The sequence below is a fragment of the Jaculus jaculus genome, chromosome 16 (genome assembly GCF_020740685.1).
Source record: "Jaculus jaculus isolate mJacJac1 chromosome 16, mJacJac1.mat.Y.cur, whole genome shotgun sequence".
NCBI classification, from domain to species: domain Eukaryota; kingdom Metazoa; phylum Chordata; class Mammalia; order Rodentia; family Dipodidae; genus Jaculus; species Jaculus jaculus.
Window position 1 is genome coordinate 66,660,881 of NC_059117.1, and position 22,181 is coordinate 66,683,061.

General features: G+C 46.2%; 2 protein-coding genes across 11 annotated transcripts in view; both read left to right on the forward strand.

Annotated features, from left to right (window-relative positions):
* The window catches only part of Cadps (calcium dependent secretion activator), a 506,710-nt gene that overhangs the window by 270,680 nt on the left and 213,849 nt on the right, over positions 1 to 22,181 (forward strand). For all 10 annotated transcript variants that reach the window (XM_045135770.1, XM_045135763.1, XM_045135769.1 and 7 more), the window contains one exon: positions 16,078 to 16,189. In XM_045135770.1, the coding sequence (XP_044991705.1) occupies positions 16,078 to 16,189 (112 nt within the window). The remainder of the gene's footprint in view (positions 1 to 16,077; positions 16,190 to 22,181) is intronic.
* On the forward strand, positions 11,021 to 11,323 carry LOC105944208 (protein kish-A-like). Its single transcript, XM_045136134.1, has one exon. The coding sequence runs from the start codon at positions 11,021 to 11,023 to the stop codon at positions 11,321 to 11,323; it is 303 nt and encodes a 100-aa protein (XP_044992069.1).

Genomic DNA, 22,181 nt, shown 5'->3' on the forward strand with positions numbered 1-22,181 from the left:
AGTTCATTCTGATATCCAGATTACAGGCCCAGCCAATGCCCATGGCCCAGGAAGCCACCATGGATCATTTCAAAGAAAGATGCAAGGATGTGTTCTCTGGTCAGAAAGAGGCCAAAGCAAGCAGTGATTGGGACAAACGCAACATCACTAGAGCAGGAAGAATATGCCTCCTTGGAGAAGGCAAAGGAGAATGAATCTTGCCAAACAGTAATTTGATCTCTCCCCATCCCCATGCCAGAAAGTCCAGGAAGAAAGACGAGAGGGTTTTGTGGGGTGAGAGAGAGTGTCCCAGGCACTCAGAGAAGGAAGTCACGGGAAGTGAGGATGAATGTTTGGTGCTTCATCTTTTGCCACAGCTAAAAAATATTTTGAAATATAATTTCAAGTTCCAGGTGTTTTTTTGTTGTTTGTTTGTTTGTTTTCAGACAGAGACTCCAAAACCTCAAATGGTTTGGAAAACTTTTTGCAAAGTCAGCTCATATGTTGGTATTTGAAACTCATACTGGCTCTTGGACTAATTCATGCCTCCTTGAATGTCACTGAATCATTACCACCACAGTGTTTGTCAATAACATGCATGGGCTTCATTAACAATTAGCCTGGGAAGTGTATTCTCAGCTAACTAATGAGAGAAAGTTAAGGGGAGAAACGTAAACATCCTTATCTTGCAGGTGCTCTGATTTACGTATAAAATATCCCCCACAGGTTCCCGTGTATGCCCTCGTTACCAGCTGGTAACTATTTTTTGAGGTTCGAGATAGTTAAGGAGATGGGGCCCCGCTGCAGGAAGAATGCCTCTGAGTACATGTCCTGGGTCCCATTCTGTCTCTCTCCATCTCTTCTTCCTATCCACTATGGAGTGACAACCTCCTCTGCCACATGTTCCCGCTGCCATGAGCTTTTGCCTAAGTACATGAGACTGGGTGTTGGGCTCTGAAAGGCCCAGGCGTGAGTCCTAGTGGAACGTCCTGAGCCTAGCTGAAGTTTGGCGACCTGTCTCTGGCCAGCTAGGACTCAGCAAGACGCCTGATGGCTTCTGGCCTGCTACTTCTGCAGGAATTATAATTACCATTTCAATAGTCAAAGTTTAGTATTGGCCTTTACCTTTTCCCCATCCTAAAATCCCCACCTTCGTCTCCAACATGATACAGGCAACTGCTCATAGCAGTAAAGCGAGTTCCTGTGAGTTCCTGCATTGAAAAGACTCCCGACTCAGTGTGGTTTTTCTCCGGTGGCCAGGAGAGGTTTCTGAGTCGTCGTACGCTCATCTTCCTCCTCAACCCCTAGGGAGAAACCAGCAGGCCTGGTCCTTCCCTCAGCACTACCTGCCCAGGAAGGAGCCTGGCAACTGGACCCTCTGAAAACACAAGCCGCAATAAATCCCTTGTCCCTTAAGTGGTTTATGTTAGATAGGTTGTCACAGTGATGGGAAGTAGCTCAGGTAATGGTTTAGAAATTAGAGGCTGCTTGAGAGTGAAGCCGCTCTCTGATAAATAGAGGCCCAGGGCTGGAGAGATGGCTTATTGGTAGACGTGCTTGCCTGCAAACCCTAAGGACCCAAGTTCGGTTCCCTAGTTCCCATGTAAAGGCGGCTGTACAAAGTGGTGCATTCACCTGGAATTCATTTACAGTGGCTAGAGGCCCTGGCCTGCCTTGTTTTATGCCGGAGTCTCTCTATGATTCCAGCGCTTACAAGGCTCTGAGATTCACTGTCTCTGCTCCCCTGTGCAACTGGCACATATAACTATGCCCAGCTGTTTTCAAGGGATCTGGAGATTCGAACTCTGGCAGTCTCCGGCCCTCATGCTTGCACAGGAAACACACTTGCTCACGTCACCATCTTTCTGGCCTGAAGCTTTTTAATGATAGAAACAGGACAGTCTGACCACGCAGTTTTCTCCAACAGCACCAACCTCCTCAGTTGTCAGTGAAGGCTGAGTCTGAAGAGACTCCTGGGGCTCTGTCCTTCCCAGTCGTTTTTCTTCACGTGGCTTCTGATGTCAGTGGAGCTGGTTGGTTTGCTCAGCAATGCATTAGAAGGACGTGGGTCCAGGCCTCCTGGTGACTTTGGCCTAACTTGCTGTCGAGTAGGGTTTCTACTCTCTTGGGTCTTCTAGAAGCTGCAGGAAACCCGAAGGCGGGTTCCGGTTCTAAAGACACAGGTGGTTAGCTGTGGAGTCTCCCAGTTATTTATGGGAATCACAGGTTGCAGCCATAATAGCCAGCTCTGGTTACAAAGGCAATTCTAGGAAAACAGCCAGTGTTGGAAATTAAATAGGAGGTGGTTGGCTGAGTCACTGAGAGGGGAAAACGAACACTATGCTTCCTACGTTGGTATTGACTATTCAGCGAGCAGGTCATTTTCTCTAGGAACTTGCAGTAAACACATGATTAGAGGGAGCCAGCAGGTGAGAGAGAGGGAGGCAGGAGTTCTCTCGGCTGGGAAGGGGAAGCTGCCATCTGCAGTGGCGCATGCCTTCTTCCCTCCTGGCACAGTGACGCCGTACCTCGGACACACTCAGAGTTCCGCCTCTTAGGAAGAAGGCAGCAGAGCCATTTAGACCACAGGATGAGCTGTGAGCTGAATAATGTAGCCTGCGGCAGTTCTCCCTATTCAACCTGCTACTTCACTCCAACCCCAGAAATTTTGGATTTTTCTGTTGACCACCTTGGTACTATCTTAAGAGTCAACCTTCAGGATTTGACTCAGTCCAGGTCTTCATGGCTGGAGACAATCTCAAAATATCCAGGCTTTGCTGGACTTCAGTTTCTAGCCTCGAAGGAACTCAGAAGTCATCATTTCCATCCTCACGAGAAGAGAAAATGCTCAGCCAGACGTGGTGGCGCACGCCTTTAATCCCAGCTCTCAGGAAGCAGAGGTAGGAGGAACACTGAGTTCAAGGCCACACTGAGACTGCATGGTGAATTCCAAGTCTGCCTGGGCTACAGCAAGACCCTACCTGAAAAAACCATAAAAAGAGAGAGAGAGAAGAAGAAAAAAAAAAAATGAAGCACTGAATGAACTGAACATCAGTATCCTTTTTTAGATTTATCACTGAAAGGAGGTTGCAAGGCCAGCCACTTCTGAATGGGAGAGCCCGAGATGTAATGGGTGCATTGTACAGAGCAGGATCCTAAAGGAGGAAATTGTTCCTCATCTTCAGGACTTTTACAAGGCATAAAGTCCAAAGAAGCCCAGTTTAAAGAGCAAGAAACCTCAGAACCAAACTCAGAATAGGGCAGGACGATTGGAATTACGGTATCAGGAATTCATAACAGGTCTCATTAATGTGCTGAGACCGCTAAAATCCCCAAGTCCCTAAACGAAGATGTCTTGACTTACAGTTGTAGTGTGAAAGCAAAATGCGTTCAGCAAAGACGATGCTTCAGACCTGGGACAGTGACTGTCTCCTAGGCGTAGGACATGTTGAATGAACCTTTCTTGGGACAATTGGCAGGACAGGGAGCTAGTCATTTGATCATGAAGGGGGGACCACAAACACTGAATAGTATTCTGTGTTACTTATACGTGAGGTTTTGTCACTTAGGCATATTCAAAGCATGCTGATCTTAGATTCGTTCCAACTTCCACTACATTCATTGAGATGTAACTGCATCATGAGTCAAGGAGCGTTTGTCATGGCAAAGTGTTGAAAATGGGCAAGAAGTGATGTATAAGGAAAACACAGATGGAAATGCTAAGAAAGATTGCAGGGGAAGCCCAAGAAATCTCAGCACTTGGTTTTTGAACAAAAAACAGCTTAGCTCCCTTCATTGTATACTAAACAGATTCTGGCTTGGTGGAGATCATGTTGTCAGTGTGCTCTCCTGCGTCTCCTTCCCCTCCAGCCTTGATGCAGGGGACATTTGTTGGGTGATTCATTAGCACTTGGCATAGTTCTGAACACGGAATGGGCTTGGGCCCTGCCCTCCACTTGTTTATGGAGCAGAGTTTTCCAACCATACCAAAGGGTGTCCTTTGATAACAGTGTTGTTACACCTGACCGCACTAGAACGTCACCCACATGTTTACATGTGTGTGCAGGAATTCCCAGTCCAGTACTTCATTCCTGCCACCCATGCCTGGGAGGGAGCCCAGGTGCTAGGCACCGTGCTGGGTGCTCGGGACGCAGGAACAAATGCAGGTCTGTATACCTGCCAGTTCACATGCCAGCCGAGGGAGACAGACAAAGACAAATTACAAATAAATCTTGCAGATGATTTGTCTCCTGAAGTTTTGCCTGAGCACCTGAGTTGCCTGTCCTAGCAAGCTCGACTTTCCTGTCGGGATTTCTTCCCCATAGCAACGAGCAGACTGGCATTATACATTGAGTTCTTAAGGATGTGGTGGTGAGGGGCATAGAGATGGAACAAAAATGGGATCTGGGGGCTTGAGAGATGGCTCAGCAGTTAAGGCACTTGCTTGCAAAGCCTGACAGCCTGAGTTCGATTCCCTTGTACCCACATAAAGCCAGATGTACAAAGTAGTACATGAATCTGGAGTTCCTTTGCAGTGGCAAAAGGGCCTGGTGTGCCCATACTATCTCTCTCTCCCCCTCTCTCTTTCAGTCTGCCTCTTTCTATCCTTCTGTCTCTCAAATAAGTATACAAATGAATTTTTTTTAAAAAAAGAAGATGAATGCAGCCTACTTAGCTGTCTTTCTTTGGCTGAACTGGGGAGGCCTCACAGGATCACAAGTTCCTTCTGAAGTTTACATACAATGGCTTTTCAGATCCCTAAAAGGGAACATTGTGAGGGGGAAATGACAAAGAAGGAAGCCAAAACCTTCCTTCTGCCTCCTAGACCATCCAGTTTCTGCACAGTGAATGCCTCATTTATGTAGATAAGTGGTAGCTTATCTATTCTAATGCCATAAAGGACCTGGATCACATCCCATCAATTAGTGTGCCAGAGACACACTGTGATGGCACAATTGATTCTCTTAGAGTAAAATATCACACAGGCAAGGCAGGCCCAAAGATGTTAATGCAATTGCCTCCCGGCAGTTATTAACGTTCACTCTTAGCAACAAGACCAGGACATTTCATTCCTCACCATGACACTTCTCTCTTGTTAAGGTCCACACTTAATTTTGTGAACTGCACAGATTTAACACCCAGCTCACATGAGCCATATACCTTGAGTAAATGCAAATCCAGCACAGCCAGGGCATGAATGATGGCCTTATGCTGAGCATCACCATAGCAACTAATAACATCAACCTCCACCCCCAGCACCAACCTGCATAAAAACCAGTTCCCCAAGGGTCTTGTGTGCCTGACTGGATGTGTCCTTTTGGCTAACTCACACACACATTCGTAAATATCCCTCTGTTGTCAGAGGTTTCTAGTAGCTGTTGACCGTTGTTTGGGGAGGTATAGTCCCTTTGTGGCAAATGTTTTTTTGTTGTTGTTGTTCATGGCGGGGGGGGGGGGGAGATTCTAATGAAAATTACTGCATGTATTTCATTAGCAACATTTGTTGACAACATATGGTCCAGAGAAGCTTCTGCAAATAAGAGGCTTTAAATAGTAAACAGAGATGTGGCTGGGACAAAGCAAATGCCCTCTGCAGACACTTAGCACGAGGTGCTTTTGCCCTGGAGGTCTCCCCGCCCTCCCCCTTCTCGCCCCACATCAAAGTGTCCATTTTCAAAGCAACGGCCCCTGTGCAGTACATTTGCAAAAGTAATGTGCTGGCCTCTGAACACCAGCTCTACCCCCGGAATATGGATTATCTGCAACTCCTGCCTATTATTAAGTGATACTCGGAGTGATGTGGTGTGACCGAGTGAGTCACCAGGCTCAAGTAGACCTCACAGCAGCATTTGGGAACCACATGTCTGAAATGCTGTAATGCCTGAGCCCCAATTTCCCAATGTACCCAGAATGCTGTAAAGATCTCCACGGAGAATTTAGGGTGACAGATTGGATCGTCATGGGGTGAGCTGTCCTTGTAAAGGCCTATTTAGAGTTGATCTTCGGAGCTGTGCTCCAGAGAGCACCCTTCTCGTGCATTAATGACAATCAAAGTTGTTCCGCTAGGCTGAGCAGGCAATTTAAATGTTTAGAACAGAGCATGGCCTTTTTTGTAAAGAACCAAGTTGTACATGATTGCAGACTTACTGGCCGTGTGATATGTGTCACAGCTACTTAACTAGGCCACAGGAGTACCAAGACAGCCACAGTCAATGTTGAATGAATGAGCATAGCCTTGTGCTAATAAAACTTTATTGTTAGGCAGCAAAATTTGAACTTCAGGCTGGAGAGATGGCTCAGCAGTTAAAGGTTCTGGCTTGCAAAGCCTGATGGCAGGGGTTCGATTCCCCAGTACCCACATAAAGCCAGAAGCACAAGGTAGTACATGCATCTGGAATTTGTTCACAGCTGCAAAAGGTCCTGGTGTGCCCATTCTCTATCTCTCTCTCTAGCAAATAAACAAAACAAAACAAAACAAAAATATATATATTTATTTATTTATTTATTTATTTAAAGGCTGACTTTCATAAAATCCTTGTATGTCACAAAATTTTAATCTTAAATTTGGTTCGTTTAAGCCTTTTTGTTAATTTGCTTTTGTTTTTAAGGTAGGTTCCCACTCTAGCCCAGGCTGACCAAGAATTCATGGTGGCATCTCAGGATGGCCTCATATCATGACAATCCTCCTACCTCTGCCTCTTGAGTACTGGGATTAAAGACATATGCCACCACTCCCAGTTGTTTGGGCCATTTTAAAATGTACAAATAAACAAACATTCTTGGCTCAGGAGCTGTAGCTGGCCATACCTGGCACCAAGGCCAGCATTTCCAAACCGCCAGCCTGTATTCCTGATACGATGGGTTAGTGTGCTGGATATTGATTTAAACATCATGTAAATAATAGCATTTCCCCTGCAAACTCTTCTACCTTCCCCCTAGGATCAGTGGGTCAGTCTTTTTAATTAATTTTTATTATATATGTTTGATTCTGCATATGAAAGAAAACATGTGATATTTGCTTTTCTGAGCTTGAGTTATTTCACACAACGTGAAGAGCTTAAGTTCTACCCATGTCTTACAAATGACCCAATTTCATACTTCTTTATGGCTGAATAGAACTTCATTGTATGCACCACAGTTTTTGGGTCAATGGGCATGTAGGCTGACTGCATAGTCTGTCCATTGTGGACAGGGCAGCAATAAACGTGGATGTGCATCTTTCTTGGAAAAAAAAGATACCTATGTGGGAGTGGAATAATTATATCACATGTGATGTAAGGGAGCTTTACACTGATTTCTATTCTATAGCAGCAGCAGTCATTTGCATTCCAACCAGCAGTGTACAAGGATTCTCCCCCCACACCACCTCCACCCTCACCATATTTGCTGTTTATTGTTGATGTTTGACATTCTGACTGCAGTGAGATAGAATAAATTTGTATTTCCAGGGTCAGTGTACCTCCTGTGTGTAACTTAGAGAGATGAAATCGTCCTCTCTCTCTCTCTCTCGTTATCTTTCTGCACATAGCATCTCCCAAGGAGAACATAATTACTGGTGGATACATTACTGTTGGATCCACAGGAGCAACTAACGCAGTGATCTGCTCACAGTTGACATGTGGAAAGCAAACCCGTTTAACCTGGTCTCCCCGTATGCAGAGGGAAGTTCTCCAGCTTACCTTTCCAACCCCTGCTGGCAATAAATATCGCCCACCTCTGGTCTGTTCAAGTCACGACGCAGTTGTAGTTCAGCTCTGGGAAGCTTTAAAGAAGTATTCATCTTCATAGCCACAGTCAATGACACAGCAAAGGGAAAGGAAAGGGGGAGGAGCCGCAACAATGAGAAATAGGCTCTCGAATGGATGTGCAGCACACCCAAGCACCACGGTCGATGGTGCTTCTGCCACTGGCTAATCAGTGTGTCTAAGGTGTAGCACTCTTTAAAGCTGTCAGTGTATTGATAGGGAAAGTGAACCCAAAGTTAGAACTCAGAGTGTCCCAAAGTCCCAAACAGAACCTTCCCTTTGAATCACAGAGCTAACTTGTGCACTGGAATAAGACACAAAGAGTAGAATGGAGGAGAGAAATCATATGGTGGTGTGTAGCCCGTTACAAGATCTCGGCACCTCAGCTTACTCATGTGTAACTACAGGGTGGTGATTGTAGATATGACACATAATAGCTTGAGGCTTTCACAAGAAGTTCCTGAATATGACTTGGTAATAAAATCCTTTTGAAATAGGCATTCATGCCTAGCATATGGCAATCCAGATAAAAGGTTAATTTAAAGAAGCCACTTATGAAGGGGGGCTGGAGGGATGGCTCAGCAGTTAAGATCTTTGCCTGCAAAGTCGAATGACCCAGGTTCAGTTCCCCAGTGCCCATGTAAGTCAGATGTATAGGGGGCACATGCATCTGGAGTTAGTTTGCAGTGGCTGGAGGCCCTGGTGTGCTCATCCTCCCCCCATTTCTCTTTCTACCCCTCTCTCTTTCTCAAATAAATAAACTCAACAATCTCAAGTAAATAAATAAAATCTCAAACAATAAATAAATCTCAAAGGAATAAATAAAAAGAAGCCAATCCTCTCCAAAGGTAAAAAAAGACAGAGGCTGGGAAGATGGCTTACTAGGCAAAGTGCTTGCCTTGTGAGCATAGATGCCGGAGTCAGACCCCTAACACCCACAGCAAAGCCAGGCATTGCGGTATGTGTCTGTCATCCCAGTACCCGAGACAGAGGCAAGAAGACCCCTAGGGCCTGTTGGCTAGCTAATCTAGCCAGATCAGTGAGATTTCGGGTCAGTGAGAGACTCCATCTCAAACAATGAGATGGAGAGCTCCAGCACTTGGGAGGCAGAGGTAGGAGGATCACCATGAGTTCAAGGGCACCCTGAGACTCCATAGTGAATTCCAGATCAGTCTTGGCTAGAGTGAAACCCTACCTCAAAAAAAAAAAAAAAAAAACTTAAAACATAAGATGGAGAGAAAGATACCTGATGTTGACCACATGCACACTACACACCAGCACCCACACACATATGAACATGCTTACGCATGCACAATCATGCCATATATATAGCATACATGCTACAAAGAATAATAGATATTTTAATGATTTATTTTTCTCTAAATGACAAAGATACAGGAAATGGTGACAATATTTAAACCTTGATTTTCACAAGAATAGGACTGACTGATCAAAAGGAGCCCAGAGTGGCTTTCACTGACTGCAGTAATTGTTTTAGGAGCAAATATTTGAGGCCAACGTGTAGTAGCAATCAACACTCACTGCATAGCCATTCTCCAGCCAGGCTGACCATGGGAAGTGAGGCAGAGCTGCTGCCTTTTGGGCCTGTAATGGGGCAACTACAGCAACCTCATGTTCCAGAAGGATTCATGTTTGACTTAATGAGCTCCTGCTACTGTTTTGCAGTAATTGCAAGCCCCACATTTGAGTAGAAGAAATACTCAAAAAAAAGAATGGGGCTGGAGAGATGGCTTAGCGGTTAAGCGTTTGCCTGTGAAGCCTAAGGACCCCGGTTCGAGGCTCGGTTCCCCAGGTCCCACGTTAGCCAGATGCACAAGGGGGCGCACGCGTCTGGAGTTCGTTTGCAGAGGCTGGAAGCCCTGGCGCGCCCATTCTCTCTCTCTCCCTCTATCTGTCTTTCTCTCTGTGTCTGTCTCTCTCAAATAAATAAATAAATAAAAATTAAAAAAAAAAGAATGATTTTTATTTTCATCTTTTTATGCCACTTTTTTCTTTATTAGTTATGTACATACTCAGTATGTAAATAGCACATGTTGGTACCATCCTTACCCTTACCCCTGCCCCCCTCCAAAGGTACCCTTCTCACTGGGGATGCCGGTTATTCCCATGGGGATTGTGGGTCATGCATTGTGGAGGTAGCCACCAGTTATGGGGAAGAGGCAATGTCTCTTTGCGTAATGTCCCAATTTGTGGCTCTGACTGCGGGGCTCCTTCCCGGTCAGGTAGTGCTGAGGGAAGTTCCACTAGGCCTCACGCCTGGGCCTTTCAGAGCCCAACATCTAACAATCTTTCCAACCCCTCTTCTACAAATTTACCTGAGCCATGTTGGGTTTGTTTTAGGTCTACTTCAGTGATAAGGTCTTGGGAGCCTGTGTGTCTGTGGATGTCTGGTTTGGTGGGAGTTGAATGTTCTGTGTCTATCTCCTTCACCCTTGTGCTGATACTAGGTTCACCAAGAAAGCAGCACTCTTTCTCATTTCCCCACTTCCTCTATGGTTTCAGCTGAGGCCCTGGTGAAGTGTGATGGGCTGATCCCCTCCTCAGGGTCTACATCCATATGAAAAAGAGAAGCAGAATCTCCAATGGAGAGTGAAGTCAGCACCAGATAATGGAATAACCATTATTAGTTTAGAGAGAATGTAATAGGTGCAGGCTCTCTTACAGCCCAAGATTGGTATGAGCTTGATATTGGAGAGCAAACTCGTTATTTGGATACGATTCCGGCTTGTTTCCCAGTTACAGCTATGGGTTCTGTTCGACTGAGCAGATCTGTAAGCCAAATCAAGAGCAGTTGGTTACCCACCATGGCTATGTGCCACTATTGCACTTGGTCCTGATGCCCTTGAGCATCACATCAGGTTGTTTGCTGCTGAGTAGCTTAGACCTCAAGTTGCTTGGACAGATGCTGGCCATTTTCTCCCAGTAGCTCACGTAGCACCTTCTGGCACTAGAAAGGCTAACTGTCTGGGGACTGGCTCCCTTCCAGATTCCCCGAAGTTCTCTCCATGTTCCCTACCAACAGCATATGGTGTCTTCAGCAGTAGGGTCTTATCATTAAACATTGGTGGGTAATCAAGTACTCTGACAGAAATCTGTCTTCTTTGGGGAAACCTTGCAGGTTTCTCTGATCAACAGCTCATTGAGGATGTTACCCACATCCTGGTACTGGGAGTTATAGGCCAGTGCCAAGGGAAAAGGTAGGTAATGTAAAAGAGAGAGATGGGCTTCTGCCACAGGCTGGAAGGGTGATATGGCTGGGGCTTGGCCGGCTCACCATGTCTGCCATTTTCAGTTTTCAGAGCCTGTTGACTGTAACCTCGCTGCTTATACAAACATGTGCTTATACCCAATCCTTGGCACCCAGCATCCTGGACAGAAATAAGACTGGATGGTTGGGGATATTTTGGAAATGTGGCAGAATTGGTGGACGAAAAAGTCCTTATGTGTCTGTGTGCTGTGTAGTGACGGCCTTCAGCATCCTTTTCATACAGTGGCTTGGAAAAAGCGACCCTGGAATTTCCATCAGATTTCACTATGAACAAAGACTCGACTGTAGAAATAATGGAAAGAATGGCTAACCCGTATCTCTGCACATGGGGTGAGGTAACTTTCCAGGTGCTGTTCTGTTTTCATGTTACTGGACCAATGATCTGTGTCAATAATTGAGATGCACCCATTCAATACGCAGATTTAAATGGCCTGTAACAATCACCTTAAGTACTGTTACTCAGTGTTACATTCTGCAGATGTGCTTCTGTTTTGAAGTAAGGTAGCTTACAGGCACATAGTAGAAACAAAATTGGAAGTGACTCCGTTCCTTCCACTGGGACTTGGAAATGACACATCTCTACAGAATGGGTAGACTCTTCATGGAGAAAAAATTATTTTTCTTGTTTTGGATTGCATTTGTGTTATTAATTTTGCCTTTCACCTGACCACACTTTGATCCCTAACCAAAATAGCTCTACTCTTAGGAAATTCTGCAGTTTATTTCAGGTATTTAAAATGTTTAAAACAAACCAGGCATGGTGGCATACGCCTTAAATCCCAGTGCTTAGGAGGCTGAGGTGGTAGGATCAGCATGAATTTAAGACCAGCCTAGATCTACAGAATGAGTTCCAGGTCACCCTGAGCTAGAGTGAGACCCTATCTCAAAAATAACTAACTAACTAAATAAATAAATAAATAACATTTAAAACAAGCCTATGTAGTTCTTGAGCACTAATATAAATGAGATGACTTACAAGCAGAACTGAGAAAATGTTCAAACTTAACATATGAGTGAAGTCTCTGGTCAACTGTGGACACATGATTTACATGTGACCAGCTACCTGCCATTCTTTGACAAAGACAATATTCTTAAAATGAAAAAAGCAAAATTGAACAATTGTAGAATGATTATCCTAAATATGTTTTCTTTCTTACAATGCCATGTCTTCTAAATAGAACATTTTTTTGTAACTGCCCCCAATGAAGTATATTTTTTTTCTTTAAAACATCACTTTAAATCTAGTTTATGTTCTGTCAACTTGAACTGGAATCTCTTATATAACTTTGTAAGTAACAGACAGATCTCTCACCTACTTAATCTGTGCACTATGGTCCAAGCATCTGAGCTTTGATATTGAAGGAAGAGTTTAGAAATTTTTAATGTAGGCAAGAAAAATATTAGGAATGTAACTTGCAAGGCACTTGAAAGTTTGTGGCTAACATCTCCTATGATTCAATGAAATTTCGCTTGCTATTAGAACTTAAATCTCAGTTAAGAGGGGGCGGGAGAGAGAAATACAGAGAGAGTGATACAGGAGAAAATTAAGGTTAGTCTTCATCAGACCCTCTCCAGGGCCCTGTGATTCAGTTTTCTTTCTAAGGACCAGATGCAGGTGCAGCCTTTCAGTCTGTCTTTCAGGATAGGGTTTTATGGTACAGTTCCATTTGAATCCAGTTTTGTGTGTCCCCCACACACACACACCCGCCCTATTGTCCAGTCCTCGAGGTGCCTGTTGGGTGTGTCAGCATCTCGGCCTGATCCAGGTCGGGAGCCACAGATGAGGGAGAGCGTGTGACAGTTGTCTTTCTGTGATTGGGTGAGTTCACTAAGAATGATCTGTTCGACCATTTTTCTACAAATTTCATTATGTCAATTTTCCTTACTGCTGTGTAGAATTCCATCACGTACACATGCCACATCTTGGTTATCCATTAGTCTAATGATGGATATCTGGGTTGATTACAGTTTTTAGCTATTATGAATTGAGCAGCTATAAACATGGTTGAGCAAATCTCTCTGGACTGAGGCATGGAAAAATATTTTATTTTTATATATTTATTTGAGAGAAAGAAAGAGAATAGGCACTCCAGGCCCTGTAGCCACTGCAGATGAATTACAGATGCATGCACCACCATGTACATCTGGATGACATGGGTACTGGGGAATCGATCCCAGGTCATTAGGCTTCACAGGCAAGAACACCTTAACTGCTAAGCCATCTCTCCAGCCCTCTACTTTCATCTTTAATGACACTATTTCTCTGCTTCTTGGACAAGGAGGCTAACATTTTCATTTTGGCTTAGCCCTAAATATCCCATAGCCGGTCTTAATTAGATAGAACTTCTCATTTTTTGCCTGCTCCACTGGGGGCTAAGTTATTGTGTTTGCATTCTGATGGAGGAATTGGGGCTCGGTAGTAACAACAACAAGCCATGGTTCCTGGTGGGAAGTGACAAGTGTGGCCACAGGCACTGGGGACAAAAGTGCCTTCAGCATCCAACTGGGCATTGCCCGCGGGGGCTTGAATCCCATGCCCCTTGCACTTCTGACTCCAAGAAGCATTGCGCACTCAAGAGTCACAAGGCCTATGTGTCTCTGGAGCGTCCTTGGGTAGCAGCAGGGGCCCAGTCAAACTGCGTTAAGTCTCTGGTAGGCCAGCCAGGAAACCCCCACAAACAAGGAGGTAGCTCTGGTCATGAAAGGTGCCTGACTGAAAAGCCGGCCAGCCTGGGTTCCATTCTCCAGTTCCCACGTAGAGCCAGACCCACAAAGAAAGGCGTGTGCCTGGAGTTTGTTTGCAGCAAGAGGCTCTGATGCCCCCATCTCCCCCTCCCCTTGCAAATAAATAACTAAATTTTCAAAAAAGTTAAGAACAAAGAAAGACAGGAACAAGCTAGGACAGATAATACGTAACTGTAATCCCAGCTACTTGGAAGCCTGAGGCAGGAGGATCGCACATTCGAACCCTACCTGACTGTAGAGTGCATGGAGGCCAGTGCACACTGGTCAGAGCCCGCCTCAAAGTAGAAAGGGAAAGGAAGACTGTGGATTTGGCTCAGAGGCAGAGCACTTGCCTAGCATGTGTGAGCCCCTGGGTTCAATCCCCTTATTACCAACAAAGGGGGAAGGGGGTAGAGAGGAAGGCTAAGCACAACTTCACGGGGACAGTTTAGTGCTCCACCGGGACACTGAACTTAGGGCCTCCTCGTAGAATCGTGCTAAAGCTGCTCATTCCAAAATTCTTTGCTTCCACTAGGAATTTGTCTCATCCTCTTGACCAAGCAGGAGGAATGATTAAGAGTTAATCACAAATAACAAACTTGGGGCTGAGGAGATAGCCCAGTGAGTAAAGTGCTTGTTACACATCATAAGAAACCGATTCATAGCTGGGCATGGTACATTCAGAGCCCTAGCACCCACATCAAAAAAGATAAACAAAGATGCAAAGATGGCTTAGTGGTTAAGGCACTTGCCTGCAAAGCCAAAGTACCGAGGTTCAATTCCATAGGACCCGCATAAGCCAGATGCACAGGGGGCACACATGTTTATTTGCAGTGGCTGGAGGCCCTGGCACACCCATTCTCTCTCTCTCTCCCTCTTTCTCTCAAGGTTGCTCTGTTCTCAGGTACAAGAAGGATGGAAGAGGATCCTCTGTAAGAATAATAATGGGTGGTGGGGGAGGTGAATAAAGTACTTGTTCTGCAAGCCAGAGGATTGGAGTTCAGATCCCCGGCACCCATCTAAAATCCAGGTGGGTGCCTGGTGGTGCACCACCAATCATGGCACCAAGGAGATGGAGACAGGCAATCCCCAAGACGTGCTAGAGAGTAGACTAGCCAACTCAGCAAGCTCCAGGCTCAGCAAGACAGAGGCTCGGCCTGAGCAAACAAAAGTAGTGTGACCCGATGTCACTCTCTAGCCTCCACAGGCACATACGCAGGAACGGCTGTCCACACACGTCCCCAACAGCAAATAGACATCCACACGCTCCACACACAAGCAAAAACGAAGAAATGAGTCATGGTGGGTAGATAAATAGGACCACATCTGAGGCGCTCCTGGGAGCCAGACTCTGCCTCCCACCCCATTGTGAGCAAGCCAGGCTTTCTTCTGGAGATCTCTAAGACTCACATGGCCACAAACCATGAGCAGAAAATGGCACTCTCCATTCTTATTTTTTGACCTTTCAGTCCCTCTTTGATTTTTATTTTTTAAATATAATTTATTTATTTATTTGAGAGAGAGAAAGAGGGAGAGGGGGGAGAGAGAGAGAGAGAATGGGTGTGTCAGGGCTTCCAGCCACTGCAAACACACTCCAGATGTGTGCACCCCCTTGTGCATCTGGCTTACATGGATCCTAGAGAGTAGATCATGGATCCTTTGGCTTTGCAGGCAAACACCTTAACCACTAAGCCATCTCTCCAGCCCTGATTTTTATTTTTATTTTTTAACATTTTTTCTTTATTTGTTTGCAAGCAGCTGTTGGGGGGGTGTTGGAGAATGGGCATGCCAGGGCCTTCATGCTACAGCAGACGAACTCTAGATGTATGAGCCACTTTGTACATCTGCCTTTACATGGGTTCTGGGTAATCAAATCTTGGCAATCATGCTTTGCAAGCAAGCAAGCACCTTTAACTGCTGAGCCATCTCTCCAGCGCCTTCTTTGATGGTTTTTGAGTGGCTATCCACACTTTGCTTTTTCCTGTTCATTTTGAGAGCCAATGGAAACAGAGTGGCTCCACGCTCCTACTGCTGTCTGATTTGCCCTCATGAGCCCACAGCACTTCCAGTGTCTGAAAAGGGGGGATTCTGAGGACTGAAGGTTCTATAATCTTCTCACGGACTTGCTTTTGTGTTCTGTGAGGACCCTGGCAACTTTGGGAGCATCTGCCTTGAATTTGCCTGACAAGTCCGTTAACACCAATTGTCACTCTGACAGCTTGGGAGGGGAACGTGGCAGTCGTGCCCTCTGGGTTAACTCTGCCCTCACTCACCCTGGGGAGCAGGGGAAGAGCGGAGCCCTTGTCATGTCTGCGCTGACCTCTGTCATTCGTTCCACAGCTGGGGCACCCAGGGTGACTTCTCCACGACCCACGCCCTGCCAGCTGTGAAGGTAAAACTGTTCACGGAGAGCACAGGGGTCCTGGCCCTGGAGGACAAGGAGCTGGGGCGGGTGAGTATCCTTGTCTCACGGGACCCACAACTGTGAGTGCCGCCAGGGAATAGGTGGTCGTGGTGCCTACCCCCTCTCGGTACCTAGTGCTGAGAGGCCCTGGATTTGGGTCGAAACTCTGGGCCTGCTGTACTTTAGCTGTGTCAGTCTCTCGGCCCCTCTGAGCCCCAGGGTGACCTGTGTAACCTTGGACTAAAGGTTGTGTGCTGCTAAAGATGGATTAGGTAGTCTTAACCCCACTGCACTGAAACACACCTTGCTGCAAAGATTCCTGGTGGCTTTGACAATCTTTTATTCCTACTAGTTTTTTGAAATTTGTCTTTTTCATATTTTAATTAGCTTATAAAATATTATTTTTCTTTTCTTTTTTTTCTGTTTTTGTTGTTGTTGTTGTTGTTATTGTTTTTCAAGGTAGGGTCTCAGTCTAGCCCAAGTTGACTTGTAATTCACTATGTAGCCTCAGACTGGCCTTGAACTCATGATAATCTTCCTGACTCTGCTTCTGCCTCCAAAGTGCTAGGACTAAAGGCGTGCACCTCCACACCAAACTTATTTTCTTTTTAAAAAAATATGTTTACTTATTAGAGAGAGTATGGTAGAGAGAAGGAGAACAGCTAGCCACTTTAAACAAAGTCCAGACACATGTGTCACCTTGTGCATCTGGCTTTATGTGGTAGGTACTGGGGAATTGAACCCAAGTCCTTAAGCTTTGCAGACAAGTGCCTTAACTACTGAGCCACTTCTCCAGTCCAGTGCTTTATCTGTTGTTGTTTTTTTTGTGGGCATAATTTCTATGTAGGGTGCCACTCTAGCCCAGGCTGTCCTGAAGTTCGCTATGTAGCACCAGGGTGGCCTTGAACTCACAGCGATCCTCTTACCTCTGCTTCCTGAGTGCTGGTATTAAAGGTATGACCACCATGCCTTTAATCCCCCACCCCTCTCTTTAAACCTCTTCTTTCCTCATCTCAAGGACTCCCTGTTCTGATTTCCTGGCCTCCACCCACACTTACTCCCATTTACATACACATTTGAACTAGAAGCTATAACCACATACGAGAGAGACCACATGGTATGTGTCTTTCTTCATATTTATTTATTTATTTATTTATTTGAGTGCGACAGACACAGAGAGAAAGACAGATAGAGGGAGAGAGAGAGAATGGGCGCGCCAGGGCTTCCAGCCTCTGCAAACGAACTCCAGACATGTGCGCCCCCTTGTGCATCCAGCTAATGTGGGTCCTGGGGAACCGAGCCTCGAACCGGGGTCCTTAGGCTTCACAGGCAAGCGCTTAACCACTAAGCCATCTCTCCAGCCCTGTATGTGTCTTTCTTTGCCTGAGTTACCTCATCTAATGTATTTTCCAGTTCCATCTATTCTCCTGCAAACTGCATAATTTCAGTTTTTCTGCAGAGTAGAATAAAATTGTTTACTAACTCAACTACCCACCCTCCTAGCAATGTTAAAAATCAACATAATTGAATAAAAGAGGCACAAAAGGAAATTAATTAGTCATTAGAAAATGTACGATACAAACACTTGAAGACCAAGAAGTGTTTTGCTTTTCTCTAATTTGGACAGAACTGTTGTGGGTGCCTGTGTTGAAAACCCAGGGAAATGTTCTTTGATCTCCCTGGAAATGTCCCTAAAATGCCCTGATTTTAAAATGTCCCAGAGTTGGGGGGGGGGGTAGGCTGCATTTATTAAAAGGAAGGTTTTCCACATCCCCTCCTATCCAATGGGGATAGTCAACACGTAGGTTGGATACAGGGCAGTTCCCCACCCTGGAGGATCATCTAACTCTGCATAGGATGCCAGCCATCCCTGCCTCACTCCTTCAGGTCCAGCCAACATCAGCACCAGTTATGAATACCATCACAATAGCCTCAGAAGGAATCATACTTGAAGAACAGAACAGAGTCACTGAGAACAAACATCAGGAGCAGAGGACACGGCTGCCCCGGCCTCAGCTTATGGTGCCGCCCCCGGAGCCATCTGCTGGCGTGATTTGTTTCCATGATCCCACGTTACTTATAACGCAGCCTGTGCGCTTCAGCAAGGCCTGCACCACTGTGGTCCAGCTCCGGCCCAAATGCCAGGCGCAGCAGCTCGCACAGCCCACTCACCCACCAGGCCGCAGCGGGGCTGGCCAAACAGGAATGATTCTCATCCACCAAATTATTTCCTCCTCGGGGGGCTTTTCTGCTGCCTGGGAATCCTCCACACCTCACAGGTGTCCCTAAGCCATAAATGCCCTCCCTGAATAAGCGCTAGTCCTTGGGGAGCCCTCTCCGGGGTACCCGTGCTCCCCGGCAGTATGTCAACCCTGCGTTCCTATCCTCCTCCAAACTTACCATCAGAGAGCAGAGATTAAAAAACCTTGGCTGCCACAAAACACAGAATTCTTCCCTTCATCACCCCTCTCCCAGAGCATAGCACACAGGCTCCCAATCACGTTTATTGCTCCATAAATCTGTGCAACCCAGTAAAGGTTGTCATGACAAAATACTATACCCAACTTCTGGAATTCGAAAAGTCCAAAACTAAGAGTGAGAAGGTTCCATTTCTAATGAGGGCCAAACCAGTGCCTGTTCCCTGGCATCCTGGCATGATGGGAGGTAAGGTATGTCTTCTTAGAAGACCGCTAATCTCACCAGGTGAGGGTTCCATCTTCTTTTTATTTCTTAACATTTTATTTATTTATTTAAGTGAGAAAGAGGGAGGAAGAGAGAGACAGAATGGGCACACTAGGGCCTCCAGCTACTATAGAGAAACTCCAGACACATGCACCACCTTGTAGCCTCTGGCTTACGTTGGTATTGGAGAATCAATCCTGGGTCCTTAGACTTCATAGACAAGTACCTTAACCACTAAGCCATCTATCCAGAGTGTTTCACCTTATGACCTCACGTAACTCTAATCACCTCTTAAGTTGCCCATCTTTAGATGCAGCCACCTTGGGATGCATACACTCTCAGAACATGGAAGGGGGAGATTGATATACTTTAGTGTGTAGGACTTTCAGTAAGTTGCAGTTAATACCAGTGGGATGTGTGATCCTTTGAAAAGGCCACGTGGTTGTCATCAAGACATTTGCTCCTCCAGGGCTCACCAACAGAATCTAAAGTCATTCGAGAGTCCACCCCTGGACATGAGCACACACCTTGCAATGCCACCAAGGCCTCAGTCCCCATGCCTTCTGTTTTGCTGCCCCTTATTTTTTTCTCCACCTCCCCCATCTGGCTTTCATCTGGTCTTCCCTGAAATAATATCACTAGGATGTGGACCACAGGTGGCGGTCAGGTAGAAATGGCAGGTGCAACCCTAGCACTAGAGCACAAGAAGCAGGAAGATTATAAGTTCACTCTTATGCAGTCAGGTTCGCATTGTCTGCAGAAAACACCTGACCAAGAGAAGCTTCTGGGGGAACATAAAAGGCTTATTTGGGCTTATGGACTTGAGGGGAAGCTCCATGATGGCAGGGGAAAATGATGGCATGAGCAGAGAGTGGACATCACCTCCTGGCCAACATCAGATGGACAACATCAACAAGACAGTGTGCCAAACCCTTGCAAGAGGAAGCTGGTTATAATACCCATAAGTCCGCCCCCAACAATGCACCACCTCCATGAGGCGTTAATTCCCAAATTGCCATCAGCTGAAAACTAGCATTCAGAATGCCTAACTTTATGGGGGGTGGGGAACACCTGAATCAAACTACCACAACTCTCAAAATAAAATTAAAAATAAGTAAGTCTAATAGCAAAAATAAAAGTATTTTTAAAAATTAATGTTTCTCTCCTGACATGGGGTATTGAAAAGGCCAAGCTACGTTCCTTAAGAAACGTATTCATTTCTGTCTCTTGGAGAGGAAAGAAGGCAGAGTGATGGAGTAACCTCTCCTTCATTTCTCGTGTTTTTTTCTTCTCCATGAAGGCAGGTCTCAGTGACCACACAGAGTCTCAAGGGTGCTGCATGTTGGTGCTAGAAGACACAAGCGTAAATAGCTATCTACAAATGTTCTACCTGTACCCAGATAGGTGCTGGGACCCAGAGTCCCTAGTAAACCATGTGTCAGTGTGAAGGCAGGCATGGGAGTGAGACACACCCCAGAGTACTCTTCCCTCCTCACCCACACTCACCTGTTTCGCCTTTGTATGGCTGCATAGTATTCTGTAGCATGGAATGATTCTATTTAGCATGTTTCCTATAGATGGAATTTTAGACCTTTTCCTCTTTGGCAGCATCACCAATGCTTTAGTAAGTAGCCTTGAATTTATCTCATCACATATGCTTATATATCTATAGGATAAATTTGAAGGGGGAAAAATGTGCTGACCAAAGTTTGAATTTAGACTACCAAAGTGTCCACATGCCAACTTACACTTGCATAAAAGGCATGAGAGGGCTACAGGAATGGCTGAGTGGTTAAGGCACTTGCCTGCAAAGCCAAAGGACCCAGGCTCAATTCTTCAGGACCCACGTAAGCCAGATGCACATGGCACATACATCTAGAGTTCATTTGCAGTGGCTGGATGCCCTGGTGTGCCCATTTTTTACTCCCTCTCCCCCCCCCCATTTGTCTCTTTCTCTCCATCTCAAATTAATTAATTTATTATTTTTTTAAAAAGAAGGCATGAGAGTGCCTGCTCCTCGCGCCCTGACTGGCGCAGCAGTTGTGATGACAGACTCCATAAACAGGATTGCCGCCCTGCTCTATCCATTAGCAGCATGCAGAGCATCAACAGGAATAAGAGCAAGTCGAACCTTTGAGCTCTTAAAACTTACAGTGCACACACATGAACACTTGAAATTATAGTACTTCTCTAGAAGAGTCCCTGTTCCCTGGGGAGCACACAGCCATAGGCAGGACCCGGTCTGGGGCATGCATGTGAACAGGCAGGGAGAGATCGTGGTCCAGTCCCAGTCTAAGAAGCAGGCTCTGACAGGCCCACTGTGCACCCGGGTGGCCGGGAGAAGCTGTGCTTGCTGGGTATGACTTCCTGCAGGGGCGAGTTGAGGTTGCTGTGTGAGGGTCCCCACATCAAAGTGCGATGCATGCGGGCTGCGGCTGAGATGTCAGAGGGGTGCGGAATGTCTAAACGAAGTGTTTGCTTCACACACCCAGAAGGCACAACAGAGGAGTTCCGGTCCATCAGGAGAGTAGCTGCAGGTGAGGCAAGCAGGCTCTCCATCCACTCCCCAACGAGGCTCCCCTAGGAAGTGACCACCACCGGGAGGGCCAGCAAGCTCTGTGCAGAGGCCAGTCATGAGCTGTGACTATTTGCATAGTGAATGGACACCACGTTGCCAGTGGGAACCAAATCCACAATCCATATGGTGGGAGCCTGCAGCTGAGCTCTGGGTTTCCAGGTGGGGCTGCTGTGGTGACTTTGCCGAGTAAGTGAGGGCCGAAGGCATCCAAGGACCTTCCTTTCCCTGGGATGGCCTGGCCAGGGTCGCTCTCACCAGCCCTCCCTTGGTAGCCTCGTAACACTTCACACTCAGGCCTCTCTCCTGCTAAATTAGCCCAGGAGAGTGCAAGCTCCACTGAGACCAGCATTTCCCGTCCCTCCAGCTGCAAGAGTGAGGCTTCGGGACTGGGAAGGTGATCACATGGAAGAATTTCCTGAGGAAGGATGAAGAGACAGATCAGTGGTTAAGGTGCTTGTGCAAAACCTGCGCTCCCAAGTATCTCCTTTGCAGAGGCCAGAGGCCCTGGAGAGCCCACACGCTCTCTCTCTTTCTATTTTCCTCTCACAAAAAATAAAGAGAGAAGGAGGGAGGGAGGGAGGAAAGAAGGAAGGAAGGAGGTAGGGAAGGAAGGAAGGGAGAAATCCCTGAGGAGAGAGGAATCTAACCACACACACACACATACACACACACACCCTTATGTAACTCCCAGCACCAGCCCTCAGACACATCCACATATCGGAGCTGGCCAGTGCCAATTAAGTGAATTACACCTTTGCCAAAGTTTCCACTAAATTAGCC